General features: G+C 39.7%; 1 protein-coding gene across 2 annotated transcripts; it reads left to right on the top strand.

Moving 5' to 3' along the window:
- The first annotated feature begins 400 nt into the window (after positions 1-400).
- mapk14b (mitogen-activated protein kinase 14b) lies at positions 401-21511 on the top strand. 2 transcript variants are annotated; one of them, XM_030728574.1, is made up of 12 exons: positions 401-856; positions 7410-7539; positions 10845-10903; positions 11828-11939; positions 13613-13642; positions 14065-14112; positions 14248-14362; positions 15114-15185; positions 16867-16946; positions 18084-18162; positions 19136-19309; positions 19407-21511. In XM_030728574.1, exons 1-12 carry the CDS (start codon positions 738-740, stop codon positions 19472-19474), a joined length of 1086 nt encoding a protein of 361 aa, XP_030584434.1. In that variant the 5' UTR covers positions 401-737; the 3' UTR covers positions 19475-21511. The 2 variants fall into 2 exon arrangements, with proteins under 2 accessions (XP_030584434.1, XP_030584433.1); XM_030728573.1 differs by lacking the exon at positions 16867-16946 and adding an exon at positions 17466-17545 and having other exon boundaries at positions 403-856.
- The last annotated feature ends 4505 nt before the right edge of the window (positions 21512-26016 follow it).

Here is a 26016-nt window from a genome sequence, read left to right on the forward strand (position 1 = left end):
ATTGTAAAAGAGCTTTGTAACAAGTAATACGTACTACTCAGCTAAAAATGTCTCCTGTCACTATTATACTGCTATAGCGCATGTTATATTACAAGATATTATTATTGTTTTTATGTTAAAGCAGGATTTCTCTGTTTGTAAAGGTTAAAATTGAGCTAATTTTAATTATGGTGCAGCCATTTATTTTCATCTTTCATATTAACCTGCTCCTAGTTTGTATGTAACGTGTGTGTGTGTGGGCGGGGGGGTCCTGCTCTTATCCACGGTGGGGACGGGATATCCCCTAGTTTCCCAATAGCAGCTCACTTCTCGCGAGAAAAATTATTGCTACGTGAGCGCGCACTGACGTAGTAAGCGAAGAGACGTACGCGTACACGTTTCCGCGCGCCCAGCAAAGCGGGGACAGGGCGAAAAATCCAGCGAAAGCCAGACAGAGCTTCCTGACCCCAAAGAGCTTCGTAGGGGAAGTTGTCTTCAAGCGTCTCCCCCCCCCCGCCCACGACCTCGACGTGCACGGAGAAGGTGGGCTTTTATCTGCACAACTGCACCGAAATTTGCACGACTAAGCGGCTGGAGTTTGGGGGTTTTTTGGCTTTATTCAGGGTCGGCTCAGTTTAGAGTTTTATTGCAGAGCAGCATCACCCACCGCGCGTCGTGTTGCCGCACAGGGAGGAGAGGAGAGGGCAGAAGTTTCCGCTGGCTTGTTTTGTCACCGCGGGGCTGGTGAATCCGCAAGCATGTCGCAGAAGGAGAGACCCACGTTCTACCGACAGGAGCTCAACAAAACCGTGTGGGAAGTCCCGGAGCGCTACCAGAACTTATCTCCCGTCGGTTCCGGCGCTTACGGATCCGTGTGGTAAGTTGTTGTTGCACTGAGAGACACAGAGCACACAGCGCGATTGCACAACGGCAGTTCCCACCACCCACCGCGGCCCGTGAGAGCTGTCTCTCGTCGGGCTGCTTAATCAGCCTGCGCAGGGTGTGCGTGGAAGAAACGGGGATGTAACTTGTGCCTTTTGTTTACGTCCTAATACTCGGACCGCGGTGGCTCAGCTTTGCACTCTCCCCACGGTGGCACGCATTTTTTGGGCGGGTGTGGATTGTTTGTGATCTGTGCACGTTTTTCACTTTGTTGCTTTACTTTCTCTAGTCGCATGAACAGCCTTGTGTAACTTGTAGCTTACAGTAAGCACAGTGGTGGCTCCGGGCTGAAGTTTAACTTCCACAGTAACTGCTTTTTTAATCGTTTATCAGCAGAAGGCTGCATGTGCGGCGTGTCTATGCTTGCATCATCTGGTATTAAAAAAAAGGGGGGGGGGGGGGGGGGGGGTGGCTCCTTAACAGATCATACCCGTTATATAGTTTAAGGGCACACCAGCATATCGTGACACACGCGCTTTCCACTGGAATAAGTACCGTATTCCAGTATGTACCGCCTGGCACTTTACACATCCGCACATTGCATACATTATGCATTTTTAGTTGGGTGCAGCCTGCAGAGTACCAGAAGGTCACGTGGTTTTCGGAAAGTAGGCCCCCCTCGTGCACAGTGAGAGCTTTCTACAGGAGCCCATCCGACGACGACGATGACTCTAGAATGATGTCATCCTTTCGCCCGTTGTGGCACACACATGACTCACAGTCCCGAGGTTAGGCAGCGGCATCAGTCCTGACGCCTTCTAGTCATTACAAAGTCGTGGACAGCAGCGGGTCGTAATTATAACTTTACAACTCATTTTGACCCCACTTTCATGTCTTCAGCTGTTGACTGAGGGTGTGTGTGTGTGTGTTTTTTTTTTTGCAGATATTAGTGGTGGATGGTGGACAAAGTATGACCTCATTTTGTCCTAAGACAATAGCTGGGTTTGGAAGCACCAAAGCTAAAGCAAATGAAAGGCATACTTTAATAGATGACCTGTGGATGAGATTTATTTTTGTGATTAATGCTTATATGTACTGCTTCTTGTGTCATCCTCTGTGTGAGCCTGTTGTCATCAGCAGCTGCTTTGTGGAAATTCCTCTTTGCTTTTCTCTGGAAGGAGCTGTCAGCTTTTCTGGTGGAAAACCTTTTATGTAATACAACTCCCTCCCCAGAAAATTAACAATTCTGCACTCAAGAGTGGTCCAGAGAGCGTTGCGTCTCTAAAGGCCTTCAGAAGGTATCTGAAAAATATAAATAACCTCATAGCACCTCTGCCAGCATGTCACGGCTGTTGGTCAGCTGGGCACATGCTCCCAGGCACTCAGAGAGCCAAGTCTTTGTTGTCTCCGCAATAAGATTGCTTGGGTTCTCCGCTCAATAAAACAGTCTAAGAGGCATGAACTGTATGAGTTTTTACATAAACTGCCTGATCAACTTTGCACTTGCATACACCAGAAAAAAGAACACCACTATTGTGCGCTTATTTCTGAGCTTTACTCTGTTTTTTTAAAGGATATCCTCGGTTGGTGTGGAGTAAATGCTGATTTCAGTGTGGCCTTGCACTTTTCAGTGCAAGTTTCCCAGCTAAGCAGAAACCAGCAGGAAAAACGTACATGTCTAAATGGTGCGAAGGTACATTACCACAGGGCAGAAATAATCTTAGCTTTTGATGGAAAGAAAACAATCAACTCTTTAGCCTTAAAAAAATGCATTAATGTATGTTGTAATGTCACTGGCATGCAAATTTTATAGCAAACCTCATTATGTTACAAGACATCCTCTCAGACCTACAGATGCCTGTTGTTATTGACAGGCCTAAACTGTTAATTTGGGGTGTAAAGTTTTCTCGGCACCGCTCCAGCTTATGATGCAGGGTAAATTCTACCTCTGCTTACAGACATTTGTTATTCATGAATTTGGAATTCGACCTAAAAGATTCTGTTTATGTTTATTAAGCAGCGAGTTCCAGCTTCAGAGCCTTTACATGGGGGGTGTCATCCCTTCATGTCCTACAGCAGCCCTTTTATAGGTTTACTCTAGTTTGCTGATAAAGAAAGAATTGCACGAGGCTCATTATATTGCATATTGTGGCTGACGCATTTGGTTGTTGCCTCAGAGAGAAGTGCAGTGACTTTTCAGCTTAAGCCCCAAACCAGCAATTTTATGACTTTAGCTTTAGCATCTGGTCATGTGAGGTCTATGACCAAATGCATTAGTGATGTCAGAAAAGTAAACCCCCTCATTTTGGTATAAAGTTATGGATTAGAGTTTGAGTCCCTAAAACACAAGTATGACCTTTTGCAATGTTCATTTTTTTTTTTTTTTGTTGCCTCTCTTGTCCAGCAGCTTTAGCAAGCAGAATCATGATCTGAATGCCCTGCTGTGCCAAACACATTTGCTTTGCTAAGAGGAACTCTATAAACTCTCTATAGGTTCCTCTTGCTAGTCAAGTCAGATCTGACAGGCAATAAGAAAGGAGAAGAGAGAGCGAAGAAAAGAAAAGGGGAAAAAAGCTTGAACATTTCAGTCTGGATACAAGAAAGAAAATGTATGAAATTCTGTGTCAGTGATATACTAATCTAAAATATATAAAATATATTCTTGTATTCCCAAATTAATTTTGCCGAACACACAAAAGCTGCAGACCTAGGAACGTACAGAAAGTAAGGGAGGTAACTGAGACTTCCTTTTGCTCCTGTTAAGTATGCTCAGAACAAACTCTCAACCAGTTCAAGTTTATTGCAGTCATTTCAACAACACAGCTGATAGGAATTTGTCTTGGTGTGCTCACATAAGAGCAACAAACACAACATAGGACAACATGATACAAAACACAAAAGTACATGTAACCTATAAAAGTAGTTCAGTGTATCAGAGTACAGGGGGTGTACCCATCTTTAACGTGTGTTGCAGGGGCAGGAAGTACAGTCCAGATTGCAGAATGGAGCAGTCCATAGTGCAGGAGGTTCAGTTTATACGATAATACAGTCTTTAACAGATTTATTAGATCACCACCCAGTGTAAGGTTTATGCCACAGCTGCCCTAAATTAACAGTTTTGGTATTTACCAAAATCATTTTTCATGGTTCTGTAATGTTTAATTCACTTTTTTTTTTTTTTTTTCAAGAAAGTTTTTGACAGTTTTTCAAAACATTTGTGTTTCCTTGTTTTTGTGGCAGGAGGACCAATAAATTTATTAACCACTCTATGGTTACTTAACCACTATGGATAATTTCAGTGCATCATACATTCACATTTTATCACCACATCCTGATGTAGGTAAACTGAATTTGCAGAGGGGTCCAGTGCACATTTAAGTGCTTAATAGCCTGGAGTTAGGTGCTATAATGAATAAAAAAGGAACATTATCATCTAAGATTTTTTTCTCCTTAATTGTTTTTTTGTTTTGTTTTTTTAATGAACAGATACATACATTTTTAAACTTCTAGATTTTTGTTAAGGTGAGAGTGTAACTAGGTGATGGAGTAGGCATAGCTGGGTGCTTTTTTTTTTTCATCTTGTTAGCAGCGCAGGATGGAAAATTATTGTGTTTATAGACCACTGATAAAGTAATTACTGGTGATGATTGTTGTTATTAGCTGGAATATGAATATAATGAGATTATTTCAAAGATCACGTAAACATGATTACCATGTAAGCGTGGTTGTATCGTCACCAGATCATTAAGCCATCACACTCACCATATTGATTATTTAATGTCTAACATTGACGCTTGAGTGACACAGAGGAAATTAAGCCTTATCACAAGCACTGCTGTGCCTTATGTCATTGTGTGTGCATATGAAAACATTTCCTGCGCCACGACGCACTCATTATGAAAGGGTGATTCGTCCCCAGCTACAGGAAAGCTCGATGATCACCAGGAGTGTGGAACTGGCTGCGTTGCTGCTCTGAAATGTGGTCATCAAAACTCGTTCTGCTTCTCACCTATTGTTTTACTTTTAAGGTCACAGTGTCCTGCATGACTCGGCCGTCTTATGGTTGGTTCCTTTCATGAATGCCTACTGAGGATTGTGATGCATTGTTGTTCCTAACAAACATACAGGTTTGATGGGGTGTTTTTAAATTTTTTTTTTTTTTTTTTTAAGAGTGAGTTGTTGCTTCCTTTTCTTGTTTGACCTGTGCAAAGGTTCAGTTAAGTACGTGATCCAAAAACTGTGCTGGCTGTGCCATTAAAGTATTAATACAACACAAAGGGTACAAAACCCATTGTTTCATATATATATATATATATATATATATATATATATATATATATATATATATATATATATATATATATATATATATATATATATATATATATATATTAGTGTGTATGTCATGGCTTCCCACTTAAAATTATATTGCGTGTGCTGAGATTTGGCAGTGCCTTTCATATTCACTGATGTAAATGTACCCTGTCACACACTGATAAGAAATCTAATGTATACATGCACGTGTGCAGCTCAGATAATAAGTGTATAGATGCAGTATTTGTGCTTACTTACAGCATGTGCACATGTCTTACGATTATAAGACAGTTACTACAGACATCTTAACGAGTCATCTACAGCACATATTTGCCTGTTTGCTCACTCTGTCCTTCTGTTAGTCAGCATGCTGCCGCTCTACTTCCCCGTGAAGCCGGCCTCACAACGTTGCTCCTTTTATAGTCTACATTTTATGGCCATTTGTTATTGCAGTTCCATTTACTGCAGACTAATTGGATAGTGTATGCTTAGACCCATCTTGTTTGCCCTACAGATTAGCAGCAGTTTGAGTGCGTGTGCCTTTTGTTTTGTCATTTAGGATTGGTACACTGTTTACTGACTATGGGTTTTCCCTCACTGCTGACACACAAAAGTTGTTCTGCAACCCTCAGTCATGGAGTACATTGGGTGTGGGAGATTATCTCAGCCTTACTGGAAAAAAACAAAAAACATGCTGCTTATCTTAATGTTCTTATTATGGATGTGTTGCACTTGGGGTCATAGCTTTGTCACTCACACAGAATCCATTTTAACACTTCTCCCATGTGTGGCACTGCACACATTTCCAGGCATGTGCAGTTAAAAAGTTGACAGTTCGAGTCTCCGTTTGCAAAATACGTCCAGAGAAAATCCTTCTGAAAAATGAATGTTGATAAACTCTAAACTGAAAGGAGACACGGTGCGGCTTAAAAATCGGCTCACTAGTTCTGGTGATTTCATTGTGTTGCTCTATACAGTTCCTCTTTTTGGTTTTAGTTGGTCTGCGTTGCAAAAAAAACAACAGACACATGTATCGGAGCACATATTTACAGGTTTTGCAGTATCCATGTGTTTTGTAGCTTGTGTGACTGACCTGGAAGGAATGCGGTTAATTGTAAGTAGGTTGTGTTCCCTCATAGATACAGGAAATGAAGCAATGTCAAGCTTCTCTTCCTGGCTGTCTCTCTAATAATAATATTAAGAATTGGCCAGTGTTTACTTATTTCTTATTGTAAATGAGTGAAACACATTTCATTTCACTCATCTTTTTTTTTTTTAATTACACATTCTTTGACTGTGCTTTCTGCCATTTTCTTTGACAGTTACCAGGAAAAATAAAATAAAGATTTAAAGCAGAGACATTAAGACTCATGTTGACAGCTCCTTCACATTTACTGGGCAGTTGCTACATTAATTTTGAGTTCACTTGAGTTAAATTAGATATCCTGCACATCAAACCACTGTGCATTAATGGGCTGTTGATTGTTTATACACCAGAGGAAATTGAGGCCACACGCCTAATTACCAGACCTTTTTTCTTTATGTGTTTTTTTTTTTTTTGTTTGTTTTGTTTTGTTTTGTTCCTGTTACATAAAACGATCTGTTTTGTTCTCTTCCTGTGATAAAAAATACTACTAATAATGTTTTGACAGATTGGTTCTTCAGACGTCAGCAGTGCTTTTCTTGAATGAATGGGGAAAAAAATAACCAATTCTGCAAATAGAGCTGCAATAACAGACCTTCAGTGGTCAGTGACAAGTGGTTGTGGACATCTTGTGCTAAGCCAGACGGTCAGCTGGGTTACATTAATATTACAACACTGGAGCATGTAAACAGCAGTCATATAATAGAAGGAATGCTTTGCTCTGTCTGGACACTGCTGATCATTGACCAACATGTTGTGCAGTTAATTATTTTTCTGTAATTAACTGCTGTATTTTCACACTCTTGTGCTGTTGCCCACCATGCAGCTGAAATTTGAGAACAGGTTCAGTCATGTTCCCTATTCAACTTTAGACTGTAGAGTGTAACATGAACTGAAACCAAGAGCTCGGCGTTATGTAAGTATTTGCTTTGTTTACTGCATTATGGACACCTACACAGTCTAATGAAGGATCTCACTCTCAGTTTGGGGCATGTTTGGGTTTTTATCTGACAGTTGTTAGTGGCCTGCTGCGATGTGTTTACTTTTCCCAGCTAACGCCTCACCGTTTCACATGTTATGTTTCTTACAGCTCGGCCTTCGATTTGAAGTCGAACCTGAAGGTAGCGGTGAAGAAGTTGTCCAGACCTTTCCAGTCCATCATCCATGCAAAGAGAACCTACAGAGAGCTGCGGCTGCTCAAACACATGAAGCATGAAAATGTAAGTCACCTGCAGCCTGGCCGACTTTGCTTCCACCCCTCAGCCTGTGGTGGTGATTGCTCACCTCCTTTTCAATATTTAACAGTTGTGCAGTTTAAGTCTAAGGAAATGATGGTGTGTGTGTGTGCACATGAAGTAGCACATGAGGTTTACAAAGGGAGCAGTCGCTTGCAGAAGCAGCCCCTTTCACAACTGCTGACCTCGTTAAGCTTTTATATGTATATATACATACATACATACATGCATACTTGTCAACGTGGAGCATGTAATAAACCAGTTGGATTGATGCCTCCATATGTTTCTGGAAGGAATGGTGCACGAGTGCTTAACATGCTGAAAAATGAGGAAGAAAGAATAGAAAAACATGTAGCTCATGCAGGAATTTAAAAGGGGAAAACATGTAAAGACACATCTATAACATAGTGACGTGCAAAGGTGACTGTACAGTATGGCAGGAGATTTCTGCTTGTTTCTGCATTCTTTTTACTTTGAGCCATCTGCAAAGAATCTGCCCGTCAACTGCCTAAAACTGACTACACAACTCTTTCAAAAAACAGGAGTCGTGGAACAGCACTGTCACGTTAAAAGCCTAATGTTAGTTCTTCTGGTGTTTTCATGTGTCAGCGTGAGCACACACGGGCACACCGTCCTCAGGCACTAACTGTGTTTGCTAACAGGACATCACAACAGAGGTTTTCCCCTGCAAAGTGACTAACGCCTGTTGCTTGATGCTGCTTCTGTGAGGCATGAGTCACCAAACAGGTTTACTTACATCTGCAGCCCCATCACCTTTTGTGGTGTCTTCCTTTTATCTTATTTTTGTAGCTGCTGCTTTTTCTTTCTTTTTTTTTTCTTTTAAATTCATGCTAAGTATCTCAACTTCTTTGGCAGTGCCGTGAGTTTCCCGCCTACAATCACTGCTTTGGTTCGCGTGTGTGTGTGCACGCGCGCGCGTATGTGTAGATACTGAACATGCAGACACTTGCCTGCATACGAAATGCAAACATTGTTCCTGGTTTCTGTGCTGTTGCTTCATCCGGGGTAACACTTTGACCAGAGAGAGAGAATCTTTATGTGTTTTGAAATGTGAGTGCTTATTTCTCAAGCTGGCATGCAAATGATGGGTTCTTGAGTGCTGTGTGGGAACAAATGCCATCTGGTGAACGTTGTATATGAGTTTAAAATGTTTCTAGAAAGTGTGCATTGTAAGAAGTGGTTCGCCAGTAGCCATACGTAGAAATATTTAGATTGTGTTACTTGTGAGTGATTGGTTGGACTTCCTCAGGTGTCGTCAGCCAGTATCAATTTCAGAAGGCACGCTCAGAAGAAGAAAGAAACTTTAGCTGTAATGTATGGAACGTCTCAAAGGGGAAAAACCACTAACAGCCCTACAACAGATCTCATGCTTAAATTAAAGCCCATCTTGTAAAGTTATGATTTAATGTCATATTAGCTGAATTTTACATCGTTTAATTGCCTTCAAGAGCTCATTGCAGGCACTCATGGAATTCACGCAATAAGTGTTCAGCAACTCTAGAAGTTATCACGACACACATTTAGCAGTCTTTCTAATAAATGACTGAGATTAAGTCCTTAAATAAAGATCTGATTTGGGATTGTTGCTACTCAGAGTGTTCCTGCCTGCTCTGATTAGAAGCTGCTGTGCAGAAGTTATTCAAATATTATGTAAATGCGAGAAAAAAAAACACATTTTTTGCTTGCTTACATGCATTTCAACAAAAGGCCAGTTAGAAGAAATGTGCCAGATCGTATTGAAAAAAATGCATGCCTCCTTATGTTGTGAAAAACGTTTGATCTGAAACCATTATTGCTCATGCCAAAACGTTGATTTAAACTTGCTGTGGTTCAGTCCAAGCGCGTTTAGCTCAGCACTCATTACCTTTTTTTCTAGATCCTGTTTCCTGCACAAGCCCTGATTTCACTTCAGCTCAAACATTTTTGTTGAGCAGTTTTGGAATTAGTTTTGCACTGTGCATCGGCACAAAAAAAACACACACACACACACACACACATCAGTGCTTTCATTTGAAAAACAGGTTTTATGTGGAATACGGATTATAGAGGATTATATAGAGTCAGTGCCTGTATCACTGTGCCAAATGCACGATGGTAACGTTGCATAGAAATGTCAGTCTGATAAAGAGTCTCACTTATCAACATTAAACTATGGTTCTATTTTTTTATCTCAGTGTGTACATGCTCCTGCCAGGTTTTGTGTTGTACTAACAGGAAGGAAAAAAAAAACATTAAATTTTGAGGGGGTTTTGTTCATGAATCCACTGTGTTTTAATACATACCTATGGCTTACATAGACAGGGATTCTGTGTTTTGCTCATGCTGTTGCCAGGAGACTCCCTGGGTTTTGATTTTGGAAAGCCTGAGTGGACCAATCAGCTGTTTGTTGTGGCCCGAACCAACCAATCAGCTGTGGATGTAGGACATGTGTGGGTGGGCCGCTTCAGCGTTTTTACAATACCTATCTACCTCAGCCCCCCTGACCCCAGGGGGTGGGGGCAGGGTTAGCACACAGGGTGCCTCTCTGTCGGTGTGCCTGCATGCATATGTATGTGTGTGTGCATAACACACATTCTGTTCAAACACCCAAATGAAATGACTTTCTGGTGTGTTCTGTCTTTATTCTGTTTTTCTTCCCTTCGTGCTTCATTCTGATGCACCCTGAAGCTGCATAAAACAAGTCTGTTATTCAACTGTAATGATTATATGCAGCCATATTTTGTCACTTTCACACATTATTATAATTTAAATAATAATTCCTAATAATAATTTATTATTTAAGTCGTGCAATCACAAACTCAAAGTGCAAGAGACTGTGGAAAGGGGAGAAAATCCTTGCAAATGGCATGGATTCTAGTTAAAGGACTCCAGAACACTCTTGTCTCTGAAACCTTTTGTATTGTTAGTGGAAAAAAGAAAAGTGTAACTCATCCAGAATTTAAAAGCTGTTAGAAATGACTTTGCATTGTTGGAACCAGCGTAACCGGTTAACCAGTGTAACTTTAACTCCCCAAAGGTGCCTGTCCTGTCAGCTTGGTGCATAAACTTAAATAATGCATAAATAACCTGTGCAATCAGAGGAAAATGGCCCCTGACTGCACAGGTCTTGAGATCACAAGAGCACACAGACGGCTCTACCAACACCCCTCCATGAATCACAATGGTGATTCATGGAGGGGTGTTTGCTTATTTAACTAAAATTAAACTTCACACAAGAACCAGTTGCTAATTATTTCTCACCTTCTGACCTGTCTTTTTTTCCCCTTCAGGTGATCGGCCTATTAGATGTTTTCACACCAGCGACAAACTTAGAGGAATTTAACGATGTGTAAGTCTCTCTCTCTCTCTCTCTCTTTATTTTTTTTTGTTGTTGTCTCTGCCTCTCCGGTGTTTACTCTTCCAGTCTGTTCACTTCCCTCCATTTCTGTCACAGCTTCTATAAGCTTTATTTTTTCCACAATGAAACCCTTCATGTCAGGAGGTGATTACCACCACAGCCAAAACTTAAGAGTTACAGATGCACGATGATACTGAAGTTCGTGTGAGTGCAGCATGTGGCGAGTGGTGCCAAGGTGAATGTAGGGTGAACACGTGCTCCTAAGGAACATCACAGCTAGTCTCCATGGTAACAGCCATCTGGCAGTGTATGTGTGCAGAATACTCAATCAGCGTCCTTGAATTCTTTGCATGGTGTAGCGTCATCAGCATGTTGCACATTTGTGGAAATGTGAGATGAACCTCCACACAAACTCATACACGGGAGGGTGGGGTTAGCCAAAGATGTACCATTTGTCTTTCATGTGACCAGTAATGAACACCTCATTCCTTGACAGTGACTTTGGGCTAGTGTTCTGTGATTAATGAGGTCACACATACACTACAGCCACTACTGGCCTCATTCAGCTGATCTGCTTGCTGTTGAACTTATTTCACTGTTGAAAAAAGATAAGTGGAAGTGTGGGTTTTTTTTTTCCTGTTGTTTTCATTTTCTGTTATCCTCCCTTTAATCTTGCTTCTTCGTCATTTTGGTTTTAATACCATAGTAATGCAGACAACTTTTAAGTTGCCACGCTTCTAAATTATTTTTACAGAAAGTGATAAATGATTTTATTGAAAACAACTTTAGTGGCAATCAGCAGGAAGTGAAAAAAATGAACCCTTTAAACTTTTAATTAAACAAAGCTGCAGCAGAAATCAAAGAGTGACTTTCAAGCGTTACAAGACTACATCTGATTGGCTGTTTGATTTGCAGGTACTTGGTGACACACCTAATGGGGGCGGACCTCAACAACATCGTGAAATGTCAGAAGCTCACGGATGACCACGTCCAGTTCCTCATATACCAGATCCTCAGAGGCTTAAAGGTTAGCGAGGTTCTCATTTTTAACTCAAAACTGTACATTTCTAAAACTTGACTTGCATTGATTCTATGGAAAAGCTGTTCCCCATTCCCCTATACATATGTACAGATTCATCTGTAATTCTCTGTATTTACTAAATCCTAGATGGCAGTGAGTCTCTTAACTTTTTTTAATTTTCTGCAAACAGTGGTAACTGAAATTGAATGAATCAAGTTGAAGTTGCAGCTAATAAATGTTAAACGGTTCCTCTTTTGGAAATTTTTGCAATGCAGGAAAGAGCAAATACTTCCCAATCAAGACTGTGAGATACATAACCTGCATACGGCTGCAGCTGGTGGCTTTTGTGTTTGCAGTATGAGCAAGCCAGATACAATTGCAGCCTATTACATGCTGCATTTTGATGTTCCACAGAAGCGTTATCTTTGTGAATCACGTGTTTACACAACTTATTAAGAGGAAGTGGATATGCCACAGTGGCTGTGATTGTGTTGGTGTAGTTACCAGCTGCAGGCCACAATTTTAAGATTTGGTTTAAATTTGTGGCTCTAAAAAAGAAATATGATGAGGTGCCAAGAGAGGAACTGTGGCGCTGTACAAAATCAGGAGTGGTGAGGGTGGTGTATGAGAACAGCGAGACAGTGGTGAGGTTTGCAGTTGGTGTGACAGATGGGTTCAAGGTGATCGGGGATCGGCTCTGAGCCCCTTCTTGTTTGCAGTTGTGATGGACAGGTTGACAGATGAGGTCAGGCAGGAGTCTCCGTGGAATACGTATGATCTTTGCAGACAGCATTGTGATCTGTAGTGAAAGCAGGGAACAGGTGGAAGAGAAGTCTGGAGAGGTGGAGGTATGTTCTGGAGAGAAGAGGAAAGAAAGTCAGTAGAAGCGAGACAGAGTACATCAGGGTTTTTGCTAGTGGTTGATCACCTGGTGCTGCGCCGAGCTGAGAATTTTACTGGTTCACTATTGGAAATATTTGATATCACCACAATTAGCAAGTGGCCACAGCTATTAGCAGTAGCAAGCAGGTGTCTGATCCTGCGATAACGCTGGGCTGTGAATTCTTTTCTGAGATGGAGGCAGATAATCTGCTGAGGCAACCCCTAAAGGGAGCAGCTGAAAGAAGAAGGTTTACATTTTGGATAGAAGCATAAATACAGGTTTAGACTGCTTTGTTAGACTGTCTACAGCGAGCCTCTCCTGTTAGGATCCTGGAAAATCAAAGCATTCCCTAATTTTTGCATTTCACATGGAAACATGGTGCAGATTTAAGAAGAAACTGTTTTAATGTAACTCGTGGCTTATTAAAGAATCTATTAAAAGTCTATTTTACTACTTGTAGTTATTCTGTCAGGCTGTAAGCTCTCTATTGATGGCTGAGCTTTAACAAAGTATTGCAGTGTAATAACGGTCAGTTTCAATGCATCTGAGACAGAAGTTCATGTAAATCATCATTTTAATGGGAGAATGCAAGACTTACTATTTATTTTGATGACTGTGACTTGCACAATCCTCTGTAGTTAAGTTATGTTAGTTGTCTTTTATTTCTATACTTGTTGGTAGGCATTTCAAGAACTGTACTGTAGTTATTTTGATGAGGTGTTTTTGTGATTGCGTTGTTTCCAAATTGATGGTGTAATTTACATTTAACTATTTTTTATGTTCTTTCCCCCCACAGTACATCCACTCTGCAGATATCATCCACAGAGTAAGTGATGAGCCCACTGAATGTGTCAATAAATGTCTGCTCTGATTGTTGAACAAAGAACGACAGTCTTAGGCTGGTTAAACTGGTATTGAACAGATGATTAATGGCACTTTAGCTATTCTGGATGGTGTTTTGTTTACAGTTTAGAGCTCTAGAATATCAGATTTACAGTACATTATTATTGTGGCCAAAATCATTAAAAAAATTGTTTTGCTTATCTGATTGTGGATTTTAAGCCAAATTTATTTGTGGCAAATGAACTAGGCTTAAAATATAATTGACCGAACAAGTACAAAAACAAAAACAAAAAAAATACACATATTTACAGTATAATTAAGTATGTAATAATGTCAGTAGGATGTCTTCTCATCTGGACTTCTGCTCCTTTTTTTTTTTTTTTTTTTTTTTTTTTTCCTCCTCAGGACTTGAAGCCCAGTAATCTGGCTGTGAATGAAGACTGTGAGCTTAAGGTGAGGAAACTGATTGATTCCGATCTAAGCTTCACCACATATGATAAAACTTCATGTAGAAGTGAAGGTGCTCAGTCATGAATCCTGTCTCATCTTTTTGTCTCTACGTCTCCGACACATCATTACATCGCTCAGATCCTGGACTTCGGTTTGGCACGGCACACAGATGACGAAATGACAGGATACGTAGCCACACGGTGGTATCGGGCCCCAGAGATCATGCTCAACTGGATGCACTACAACATGACCGGTACGTGCACAGACTTTGAATCATGTTTTGGGCTAAATCTAATGTTACATCATGTGCAATTTCAAAAAATTGTGTTGAAATAGCTTGTTGATGTCTGCGTGTTTAGGTTTGCTGTAATTCACAAAAGTCAGCATTCAAGGGTTTACAATAATGGAAAAATGAGTTTTATGTTTGCAGTATGCACTGCTGCTCTTGTTAAAACACAAAATTGTCTTCTGTATAAATGAGGAGGCAACTTTAGAGAAACTAGAGCAGCTTCTCAATTTTCCTGTTTATTCAGCGTAATCTTTAGAGGCCTTTTCATCGGCCTAATTCATGCAAAACAGACATTTGCCTTGTTGGGTGCCATTTAGTTCTGCATCACACTTGCTTTACAAGACATTAAGAGGTTGGTAGTATCAATGGGCAAATAATTAGATGTGGACTTAAACTGTACAAGCCATTTAAGTCCAGCTGCTCTGCCTTCACCAGCAGCTTTGAAAAGTTTGGTTTATGAACAAAATTTAAATTCATTGTAATTATCTGGTAAAGAGATTCATTTCCTAATATTAACACTTATAGAATTGAATTTAGCACATGTAAACCAACACAACACAGTTCTTTCACGGTTCAGCAAATTGCAAAAAAAAAAAAAATTGCATATGCATGTGCAATCATATTGTTCTGCATTATGCTGAAAAGCTTGGATTTGTATCATATCTAAAGCATTTGTATACCTGCATGTTTTAAAATATTTCTTTTTATTTAATAGTGGATATCTGGTCGGTGGGCTGCATCATGGCTGAACTACTTACAGGACGGACGCTCTTCCCTGGCACAGATCGTATCCTTCCGCCTCTGTCGCTAAAATACATTTCAGCTTGTAGCCAGCCCGCAGGTCTCTGTTAGATTAGGAGGAAGCGCTGGTTGAGTTCACACTGGTTATATCCACAGGGTTTACAGATGTATTAGACTAGTTATATAAGAATTATTGTTCACTGCACTCACTGCCAGGCTCTCACAGAATCTATTACAACACTCTTGCAAGCACACACAAAAGCACCATTTTACCTTATTTTGGGCTGACTTAAAAGCTGATAAAGGCTTGCTGAGTATTGAATTTAGTGAGCTGCATGCCAGAATAGCGAAGGAAGCTTCTGTGTATGTGTGTGTGTGTGTGTGTACATGATATGCACACTCACTCTCATATGGAGTTAATAGTCCCTTGTGGACTATGACTCAGTGCTGCCCACTTTTATCTCCACTGCTTTTCCACGATACAGTAACTTCCTGTTTCCCTCCCACAAAACCCATACACACCAACAGAGCTGTCACATGATTTAAAACAAAAACACACCAGAAGACCCTGTAATTAGTACACACACATACACATCTTCAAATACACAAGGTAGTACACACCACTGAGTTCAAGGTTTTGTTAAAAATCAAAAGCTGTTGCATAATGTTTGTAATTCCTGCTCTAAATAATCAGTCAGCCCATCTACACCTTCACTGCATGCCTTGCAGGGTTATGTGTGTTTGAATGTGTTGAAACTGCTTTGAGCCGTAGTGGAGCTACCCACCCACGGCGCTTGTTTGAATATACAGCAGTCTTTCTGGTCTGTCTCCTTTTACTTGTCTGAATGAACGCTGATCTCTGCACGTGTGTAGAGTGGGAGGGAACAAGGATGCAATGCATCACATAAGCCTTTGTGCAGTATAAGGACAGTTGCACCTCTATGTCATTGATATTTAAAATTTTGAATAACAGACATGCTGCAAGTACATGTAGTTTTTTGGTAATAGGTGGTAGTGTGTGATGAGCAGTAGTATGATCAAGTCACTTCAAGCTACTAGATGTGATTTGGAGAGTTCTTGGCATGTTGTCCAGTTACATTTTTGCAGTGTAGAGAAGCAGCAATTGGTCTATTAATTAGTTATACCATCAGCAAAAATGATGTGAAACTATGCCGACAATTTTTTCATCGTTTCAAGTCTTCTCTAATAAGAATGATGAACACACTGTTCTAGATTCTCCTTTTTTTTAAAATTTAATTTGTAGATTCAGTATCCTTTATCAAACATTTTATAATGATTTTATCACTGTTTTTAAGACTTAATAGTGAATTGTGAAACATGTGGCGAGACAAGCCAAATACTAACAGCACTGTAGCCTGTTAGCTCCAGTGAGGTCACTGCGAATGTGTTTTGTCTTTTGTTTGCCGTTTGCTTCGATGTCTTGTTATCCCTCTGTCATATTTAAGTGCACCTTAAGCATCCAAATACTTCTCATAGCCGCAGTAGGTAAAATAGTGATTATCAACTTACTGAGTACTTACTGTTTCAGTTAGCAGCTGTTATTTATGCATCAGTGTGACAGCATATGATTTAGTTGGTGGTAGACTTAATTTTAAATAAGTGGGCCTTTACAGATACAGGTGACCGCATCGACTGTTGTACGTCTCACCCTTCTGTCCTTGTTACGTCCTCCATCCTTTCTGTTTTCCTTCATGTGAGTGTGGTAGATATTGATCAGTTGAAGCTTATAATGATGCTCGTCGGAACGCCAGGGCCTGAGCTCTTGATGAAAATCTCTTCAGAGTCTGTGAGTGCCATCCCATCCAGTTTTGTTTTTTGTTTTTGATTTCTTTTGCACTGCCTGCCTCCCTATTTCATTGCCTTTGAGTTGCCCTGGCTCTGTACTCTACTACCTCTTAGCTGCACCTGTTTTCCTCTGAATTTTCTTAACACGCTGCTTTAATCACGCTTGAGCACAGTGCTTTAATTTCTGCTTCTTTCTAGCATGACTATGACTTTTTTAGACTTTCTTTTTTTTTTTTTCTTTTTTAGTCCTGCTAACTTTGTTTGACAGAGTAACCAAACTTTAGTGCAGAACCGGGTTACGGTGTTCATGAATATCTGAATATAGGTTGCAGGCAATGAAGGTTTTCTTTATATCAAAGTTTAGAAACTGTCTTCCTCTCTCTTACACCCTCTTCATCCTCACCCTGTGTGTGTTATCACCCCAGTCCCTTCCCCTTCTATACATCAGCCCTCCTAACCACACCTGCTCTTTGATGTGCTGACCTCCATGTTATGATACCCCTTGACTCAGAAGGTTTAGACATAAACCAGCTGCAGCAGATAATGCGCCTCACAGGGACGCCCCCAGCCTCCCTCATAAGCAGGATGCCCAGCCATGAGGTGAGACAAGTTCCCTTCGCCTTCCCATATGCCCCATCTCTTCCCCACAGCTGGATTCAGGGCCCAGCTGCAGTCATCCATCAGCTGATACCTACATTACTGTTTAGAGATAACTACAGCTAGACTTGATGTTTAAAATATTTCCTCCCAGTTCCTTTCTGCACACTATCCTCTGCGCTCACTCCACATATTCCCTGTTTCCTCTTTGACTCATCATGCTTGTCACAGCAAGGCTTCTGAGAGTGTTCTGCCAGTGCAGCCAGTGTATTTCGATCATCTGTCCTGTTTCACTATGAAAATAATGCCACAGTGTTTATGTAATGCATGTGATCTGGGTGTTTATTAAAATGCTTGAAACATGCCTTAATAGGAGGATGTGCAGTCTGTCTTGCAAGTTCAGTTAAGCGTTGTTGTTATATTTAAACCTTTTACATTTTTGCAGTTTAAAGGCTGCCTTATTTCTACTTATTTCCTTATTTCTTGAAGATCTTCTGCAGTTTACTTTTGCAGTACACTTCTTGTTTCTCTTTTCTCACAGGCGAGGAACTACATCAACTCACTTCCTCAGATGCCCAAGAGAAACTTTGCTGATGTGTTTATTGGTGCCAACCCTCTTGGTAAGTTCCTCTTTCAGAATGACACCACAGCTTACACTGCTGATGGCTCACCGGGTCCCTCTAGTGGTATATCTAGTGGTAGATTTAGTTTAATTACCACAGTCTTTGTTGCGTGGAGGAATTTTGTGCTTTAGCCAGTGCAAAAGGAAAAACAGTTGGGAAAGAAAAAAAAAAAACCCCTGAAATTAAATAACAATGTCTCATTGTCTTTACTTTATGTTAGGGTTCTTTCTCATGTGCATCTCATGCCACATCAGGGCATGCTTTAAGAAATCTGTTTCAGGTAACCAGTGTCAGGTTATGTATTACACTATATTGCCAAAAGTATCTGCTCGTCTGCCTTCACACACACGAACTTGAGTGACATCCCATTCTCATTCCCATAGGGTTTAATATGATGTCGGTCCACCCTTTGCAGCTGTAACAGCTTCAACTCTTCTGGGAAGGCTTTCCACAACATTTAGGAGTGTGTTTATGGGAATTTTGACCATTATTCCAGCCTTTATTTATTTAGCAGTTTCTCTGAGTGTTGCATATTCTGAAGTGAATTTGTGAGAACTTCCACTGCTGGGAGGATTGTGGTATTGTGTTAATTCAGCCTTTTATATTGGTGGTCACACTTACTGATGATTCATCAAGTGCATTTGGCTTGGCTTCTGTTTACCCTCTTAAGTCCTGTGGAAGCAGAAAGGATGTACTTAGTTTTCACAGGACTGCTCAGAGACCTGTCAGAACTTTCTTTTTATGACTGTATGAGCAGCAAACTGCAGTGATGATTGGTTGGTAGAGGAACACAAACACAATAATTCTAATTAGGTGAATAATGTGACGTAGTGTGTTCATTTACACCTCCATACTTTGTTGTGGCAGTCTGATAGAGAAGCTTTGTATGATTCCTTCTCATTTGTCTTATGCTGGACTTTTGTGTCGTCTCATAACCATCTTTATCTCCGTCATTGCTGTTGTTTTGTAGCGGTGGATTTGCTGGAGAAAATGTTGGTGCTGGATACAGACAAACGGATCACAGCTTCTGAGGCTCTGGCCCATCCTTACTTTGCCCAGTACCACGATCCAGATGACGAGCCCGAAGCAGAGCCTTATGACCAGAGCTTTGAAAGCCGTGAGCTGGAAATTGAGGAATGGAAAGGTAAGTTGAGCCATTGCTAGAAACTAGGTGGGTTTAAATTATTTATTCTGTATAATGGTAATAATGGTAAATAATATTTTAAATGATCTCTTCTCAGCCTTAACCTATGAAGAGGTGATCAGCTTTGTGCCACCATCTTTCGATGAAGATGACATGGAATCTTGAGGAGGAAGTGGCTTTTTTTCCACAATTTGTTTTCCAAGAAACACTCTTTTAAGGACTGTCAGTCTCATGTGACTATCCACCACTTTCCTCACACACGCGCACAGCGATGACATTCAAGTGCCTGCCATCATTCGTATGTGGGGGGACGCTGCGCTATCAGGGAAAAAACAAAACAAAACAACAACTTGACATCGTGTTCATACCGTCCCCTGCTCTGCTGTTTTTCTTAACATGCATCCCAATGTGCTGAGGTAGACTTTAACTCTCCTTATATTTTAGTAAGTTTTTATCTCAGATATATATTCTTTATATTCTGTCCCCTATTCTATGTACACAACAAGAAAATTACATGTCAGTATCTCCAGGCAAATTGTAATAACTGAACCGCTAAAATGTATTTTATAAATGTTTTACTTAGCAGAAAATAATACTGTAGGACAAAAATTCTGGAAAGTTTTAAACCAAGATGAGTGTAAATTTTTATCTTTCCCACACATTTTAATGTTAATGTTATTTCTACGAGTACATAGACCTATGTAGATACTACAGAAACAGTATTTGTACATAAATATTTCTGGGGAAACAGCTACCATGTGTGTAGTACTTGGAATTAACTGAGACACACGTTAGCCGACTCATTTGACAATTTATTTCAAAATGGTATATAAAAAGATACAGTATGTAATTTATTAGAAATATGTATAGGATAGTCTAAAATAGGTAAAATATTCACCCCAATATGGAAAATTCAAAGCTTCATATTTTTTAATGTTGGATTTTTACACATGGCAGCCCCCCCCCCCCCCCCCCTTTTTTTTTTTTAACAAAAAGATGAAAATATTTCTTATGTGTCCATTTTCAGTGAATATTTTATTAAGCTTCTTTCATCTTATCAGTTCTTAGCACGTCTGTCGTTTCACATGAATGTTTCAGCAAACAGCCACCGATCTCTCCACAGATCGCAGCATGATGAAGCCAGAGCTTTTGGTTTAGTAGTTTATTCAAATTTCACGTTTTCCATCACAACATCAGCCGACAATGTAATTTAATCATATTGCATTTACGAAACAGTACCATTGATGTTTATTGAATGTTTGGGGTGCCAGTTTGCCCTGTATATTTATGATCTTTTCTTATATTGTTTGTATATTGATGTAAAAGAGAATATTATTTGTCAGAATTTAAGGTTGTTATTTATGGAGAGCATATTGTATTAGTATCCAAATGTGTCATCAGTAATTTCATGGATCACTTGAGCCACAGTGACTACAGCTTTTATATCAAGCGCCAACAATGTTATCAAGATACAGTTTAAAATCAGTTTGATACGTTCTACTCAATTTGCTAACTTACCAGTGCTGAGATTGTACTTACACTGTTCCCTGATATATCGCCCACCAAACTATCACATTTTCTTAAAAAAAAAAAAGCATATCCTGAAATAGAAGCAATATGTGTATTGCATACAATTCACCATTTACTTTGACTAACAAACCACTAAACTATTTCTGAAAAAATGCTTCCAATGTGAACTATTTGAAAAGTCAAAGACACACAAGCTGTACCCACGGTCGCTCTGCCTTTGTCAACCAAACATCAGACATCAGTTACATTTGATTTCAACTGCTTGTTCTAAATGTAGTGATTTTTCTAATGTGTTATTTTACTCTTTGTGTGCTAAATCAAGATTTTATGTTATTCTGTGATTCTGTAATCATTGTTTTATAAGCAGCACCAGCCGCCTGTTGGTCGTAATTTAGCGGGGCACATGTTTGCAGGAAAGTGCGTACGTTTACTCGCTGGATGCTGAAGGGGCATGCCGAAACCTCGTATTTTATCATTTTCAAACAACCGCATTGATAGGATATTTATTTTTCTTCATATCCTGATGTCAATAGTTAATTTGGTTACGCTTGCTCTGCCTGAAATATGTTCATATTTTTTCACTATGTTTTTGACCACATGTACCAAGACAGCAGGCCATGCCACCTGTAAATACCACCATTAGAAAATAAAGGCTACTATTTTTCAAAGCTGTAACAGTATTCATTCATTGGATAACTTTTAGCTTTCAGCATGTCACCACTGGATGGCAGCAACACTCTCAGACTGGTTTGTCCCAAAGAAAAAACACCCAAACCCAAGATAAGACACACAGTGGAGGCTGTGCAATGCAGTGAAGAGTTCTCCGACTTTTGCATAGACCACTCCACAAATGCATGGCACAGTGTAGCAGAGCCACCTCAACACCACAAGACTCAGCTGTACACCTGCACTTAAAGGAGAAAGATCACTCTTGAGGATCCCAATGTTCACATTTTTGCAGTCAAAGGACAGACGGTTTGAGAGAGGAGTAAAGGAGGCCAACAGCACCTATCAGCCACCTACAGTGCAGTCCTGAAATCCCCTTCCAGGCGTTTCAACACCCCCCCTCCACACACACACACACACCTTGCCTTCAGCTCACATTGGTGGCAGAGTGGGATGTCTTACAGAGATGCACACTTGGCCGGAGTGATGGTAATGACCCACACCTTTGTTTTTCATCGACTGGGACCTAGTGTTTATTGATGATGTGACCGCTGATAGAAGTGGCTAGATGACTTCTGAAGCGCACATGGCTCTCTGCTCAGATTCAGCCAAATGCTGCAAAACTGGTCAGACAGGGCTTCATAGTGCAAATGTATAATGACCCAAAGCGAACTGAAAAAGGCACCCAACAGTTTCTCAAGGCAAAAAGAAAAAAAATAGGGTATTTGTCAAAGGCCAAGTCAGTCACCGGCTCTCAACCAAGCAGAGCGTGATTTTTAGTTGTTAAAGAAGGTAAAGAAGTGTGGGGCCCCATACATGGCACGCAAACAAGAGAGAGACTGCTGGGAGTTGCAAGCACACACTACAGAGAGCCCATACAAGTTGTGGTCAGTGTACATTCATGAAGAAGTGCTGGGCATCAACAGGGGGCACAGGTGGAGTATGACAGATGTCTTTGAACTACAAGTTGTTTTTGTATCAGTCTTATGGTCCTGGCCTTGTTGGCCAGTGTTATTAACTTTTGGACTGAGGTGGTTTTACTTCATTATTCCATGAGATTCTTGGTTTCTCTTGGACTTGTATTATTTGTTGGAGTCATCGTGTTTTCTCCTGTGGGTTTGAGCATGTTTTGCAAGAAAAAGTGAGTGATAATTTTGACTTAATTGACTACATTTAATATGTGAGACACTGAGCAGCAGCATCAGCTTTGTGACTTGTGTCGAAGGGTTCCTGTAGTGATCCTTTTGTGTTGTGTTTGGATGGAGCATTTGGGAGGAGCCCCAGTGGTAGCCTGATGTTAAAGGGCTCGGTGGCGAGGCCCAGGCCATTGTGTGTGGGCAGGGAGGCTCCAGGGCCCAGAGGAGCTGGATGCAGTAGATCCTCATGAGTGTCCTCCTCACCTGCACTGAGGGCTGTGCCGGCCTGACCTGGATGGGGGAGGGATTAATGAGGCGGTACCGAGACACCGGGGTACCCCATCCCCCCAGCTGAGACCAGTAATCAGTGAGATTGTTATTAATTCTGTACATTTGCATCACTTTGGTACAAACAGGCAAAACCTAGCATCAATAAAGCAATTTCTTGCTAGAAGCCAGAAAGAAAGAAAGAAAAAAGATGTCAGACAATTAAAGACAAAAGAGATTTTTTATTAATTTATTTTTTTTCCTTGTCACAGGAGCAGGGACAGCTGGTGGTTGGTGTTGACATCTGGCACTTGTTGCACATTTTGCGTCAGGTGTCACCACAGAAAGCCAGGAGCTGGAGCCCAGCCACCTTGATGAGGCCGCTGTCTCACTGCATGTTGGAGGTGGACCACAGAGATGGGCGCCAGCTGAGCGAGGCCAAGCAGTCAGAGGTGGAGGGGGACTGTAGGAACTTCCACGAGTTCCTTCCTACTTTTGCTTAGTAAACCCAGTAGTAGCTGGACACCTATCATCCCTGCTGTCTAGTGAATTTTGTCAGAACAACTTTGTGTAAACAGGAAAATGTGGTTAATTTTAGACCAACTGCATAACTGCCTGGTTTAACCCAGATCAATCACTTATTGTCAGAAGTAAAAACATAAAAGATGTTTGGCAGAAGATGAAACCGCCAAAGATGTCCTTCAAATGTGCTGTTGTTTGGAACTCAGCAGAAAATGTTTGTTCCTCACTGATAAAGTTACAGACTATCTGAAAAGTTAAGTTTAAATCTAGCTGGTTGGTAAAATGTATAGAAAATCCAAATTAAAACGCAAGTAGAAAATGCATGAAAAAGTTTAATGGTACCCTGTGATGGCCTGTCTTCTCATCTCATCACAGCTAAAGCCAATTAACAATCTGTAATTAATATAACAGGCATCTCTAATTAGCACACTTGAAGGGCATGTTAACACCTCAAACCCGCTGTTGTGCTCCTCAAACCATTTTTGCTTTGTGTTCATTATCCTGCTGAAATATGCCACAGCCATCAGGGAATACTGTTTCCATGAAACATGGTCTTTCTCAGGTGGACTTTGATGTTGGTGGGGGGTTTTTTCCCACTTGAGAAGTGTGCTGCACATTTTTTATCATCCACAACAAGACACTCACTTCTGTTTTCAGGGTCGCGGATGAATGAAATTCTGTTGTGAATTTTAACAGAAACAGCAGAACACATATAAAATGTTCAAAGTGGGACATTTCACTACTTCATGAAAAATATTTTGAATTTGATAGCAGCAAATTCATGCAGTCATCTGGATGGAAGCATCAGTAATTTCAATTTCAATTTTAAAAAGTACAGCTTGAGCTTGAAGTGTACAGAATGCCGTTTATTTTGTGTTCTTGCAAATAATTCAGCTGTTTATTTTCTCTGTGCTCAAAGATGACATAAGTATAATTTTTAATGATGGGTTGAAGGATTGTTGTGGTTTTTATTTCCTAGATGCTACTACATGTTTTTGAATAACAGATCTTGTAATAAAAAGCATTTTTGTGAATTTACAACACTTCCCCATTTTAATATGGTGGTTATTATTGTTTTTTGTTTTAGATACTAAATTTGTACTGTACATAGCACTGTGCTGTACTGTATACTGTAACTCTGCATATGATTTTTTTTTTAATCATTTAGTCAAATTTATGGTAATATAATCATATGTCTTTCCCTTTCATTCTATCAGTGTATCTCTGAGCTGCATTGTAAATAAACACCCAACTCTGTTACTGTGTCTGAAGCAGAGAGTGAGTGGTCTAAACGCGCTCCATCACTCATTTGGTTTTCATGTCTAATGTGAAACTTCCTGTTAGATTCAATCAACTAACTCTGACTATGTTGCTGAATCTACCATGTACCATGAATCTACCATGAATCTACAGTACATACAGGTATGTACCGAACTTACCGTACATACCTGTATGTACTGTACATACCGTACATTCCATACCATATATACCATATGTATGGCACATACCGTACAAACCACAACACCATACCGTACATACATACCATACATATATTATATATATATATATATATATATATATATATATATATATATATATATATATATATTTATTATATTTTTATTTTTCATACCGTACCTTCTGTACATACCATACGTACGATAACGTACATATATTATAAATTTTTTGTTATATTTTATATACATAAAAATTTTTTAGATTTATTTTGTACCGTACATTCCATTACATACATACCGTACCTACCGTATGTACCATACATACCGTACGTATCATACCGTACCTACCGAACTTACCATACATACGGTATGTACCGTACATACCGTACATTCCATACCATACCTTCCGTATCATATGTACGTACACTATGTACCATACCGTACATACATACAATACATATATTATAAATTTTTATTTAGATTTTTATTTATATTTTACTTTTTACATTTATATAAATATATTATGAATATATTTCAAATTTATATTTCAAATTTTTTTTTGTACCGTACATTCCATTACATACATACCATACATACCGTATGTACCGTACATTCCATTACATACATATCGTACATACCGTACATTCCATACCATACCTTCCGTATATACCGTACATTCCACAACATCCATATCATATGTACGTACAGTATGTACCATACCGTACATACATACAATACATATATTATAAATTTGTATTTATATTTTTATATTTATCTTTTTATTTTTACATTTATATAAATATAGAAAATATATAAATATATTAATAATATATTTAAAATTTATATTTCTAATTTTTATATATTTATTATATTTTTATTTTTCATACCGTACCTTCTGTACATACCATACGTACCATACCGTACATATATTATAAATTTTTTGTTATATTTTATATACGTATAAATTTTTTAGATTTATTTTGTACCGTACATTCCATTACATACATACCGTACCTACCGTATGTACCATACATACCGTACGTATCATACCGTACCTACCGAACTTACCATACATACGGTATATTCCATACCATAACTTCCGTAACATATGTACGTACAGTATGTACCA

This window comes from Archocentrus centrarchus, chromosome 5 (genome assembly GCF_007364275.1).
Source record: "Archocentrus centrarchus isolate MPI-CPG fArcCen1 chromosome 5, fArcCen1, whole genome shotgun sequence".
Taxonomy (NCBI): domain Eukaryota; kingdom Metazoa; phylum Chordata; class Actinopteri; order Cichliformes; family Cichlidae; genus Archocentrus; species Archocentrus centrarchus.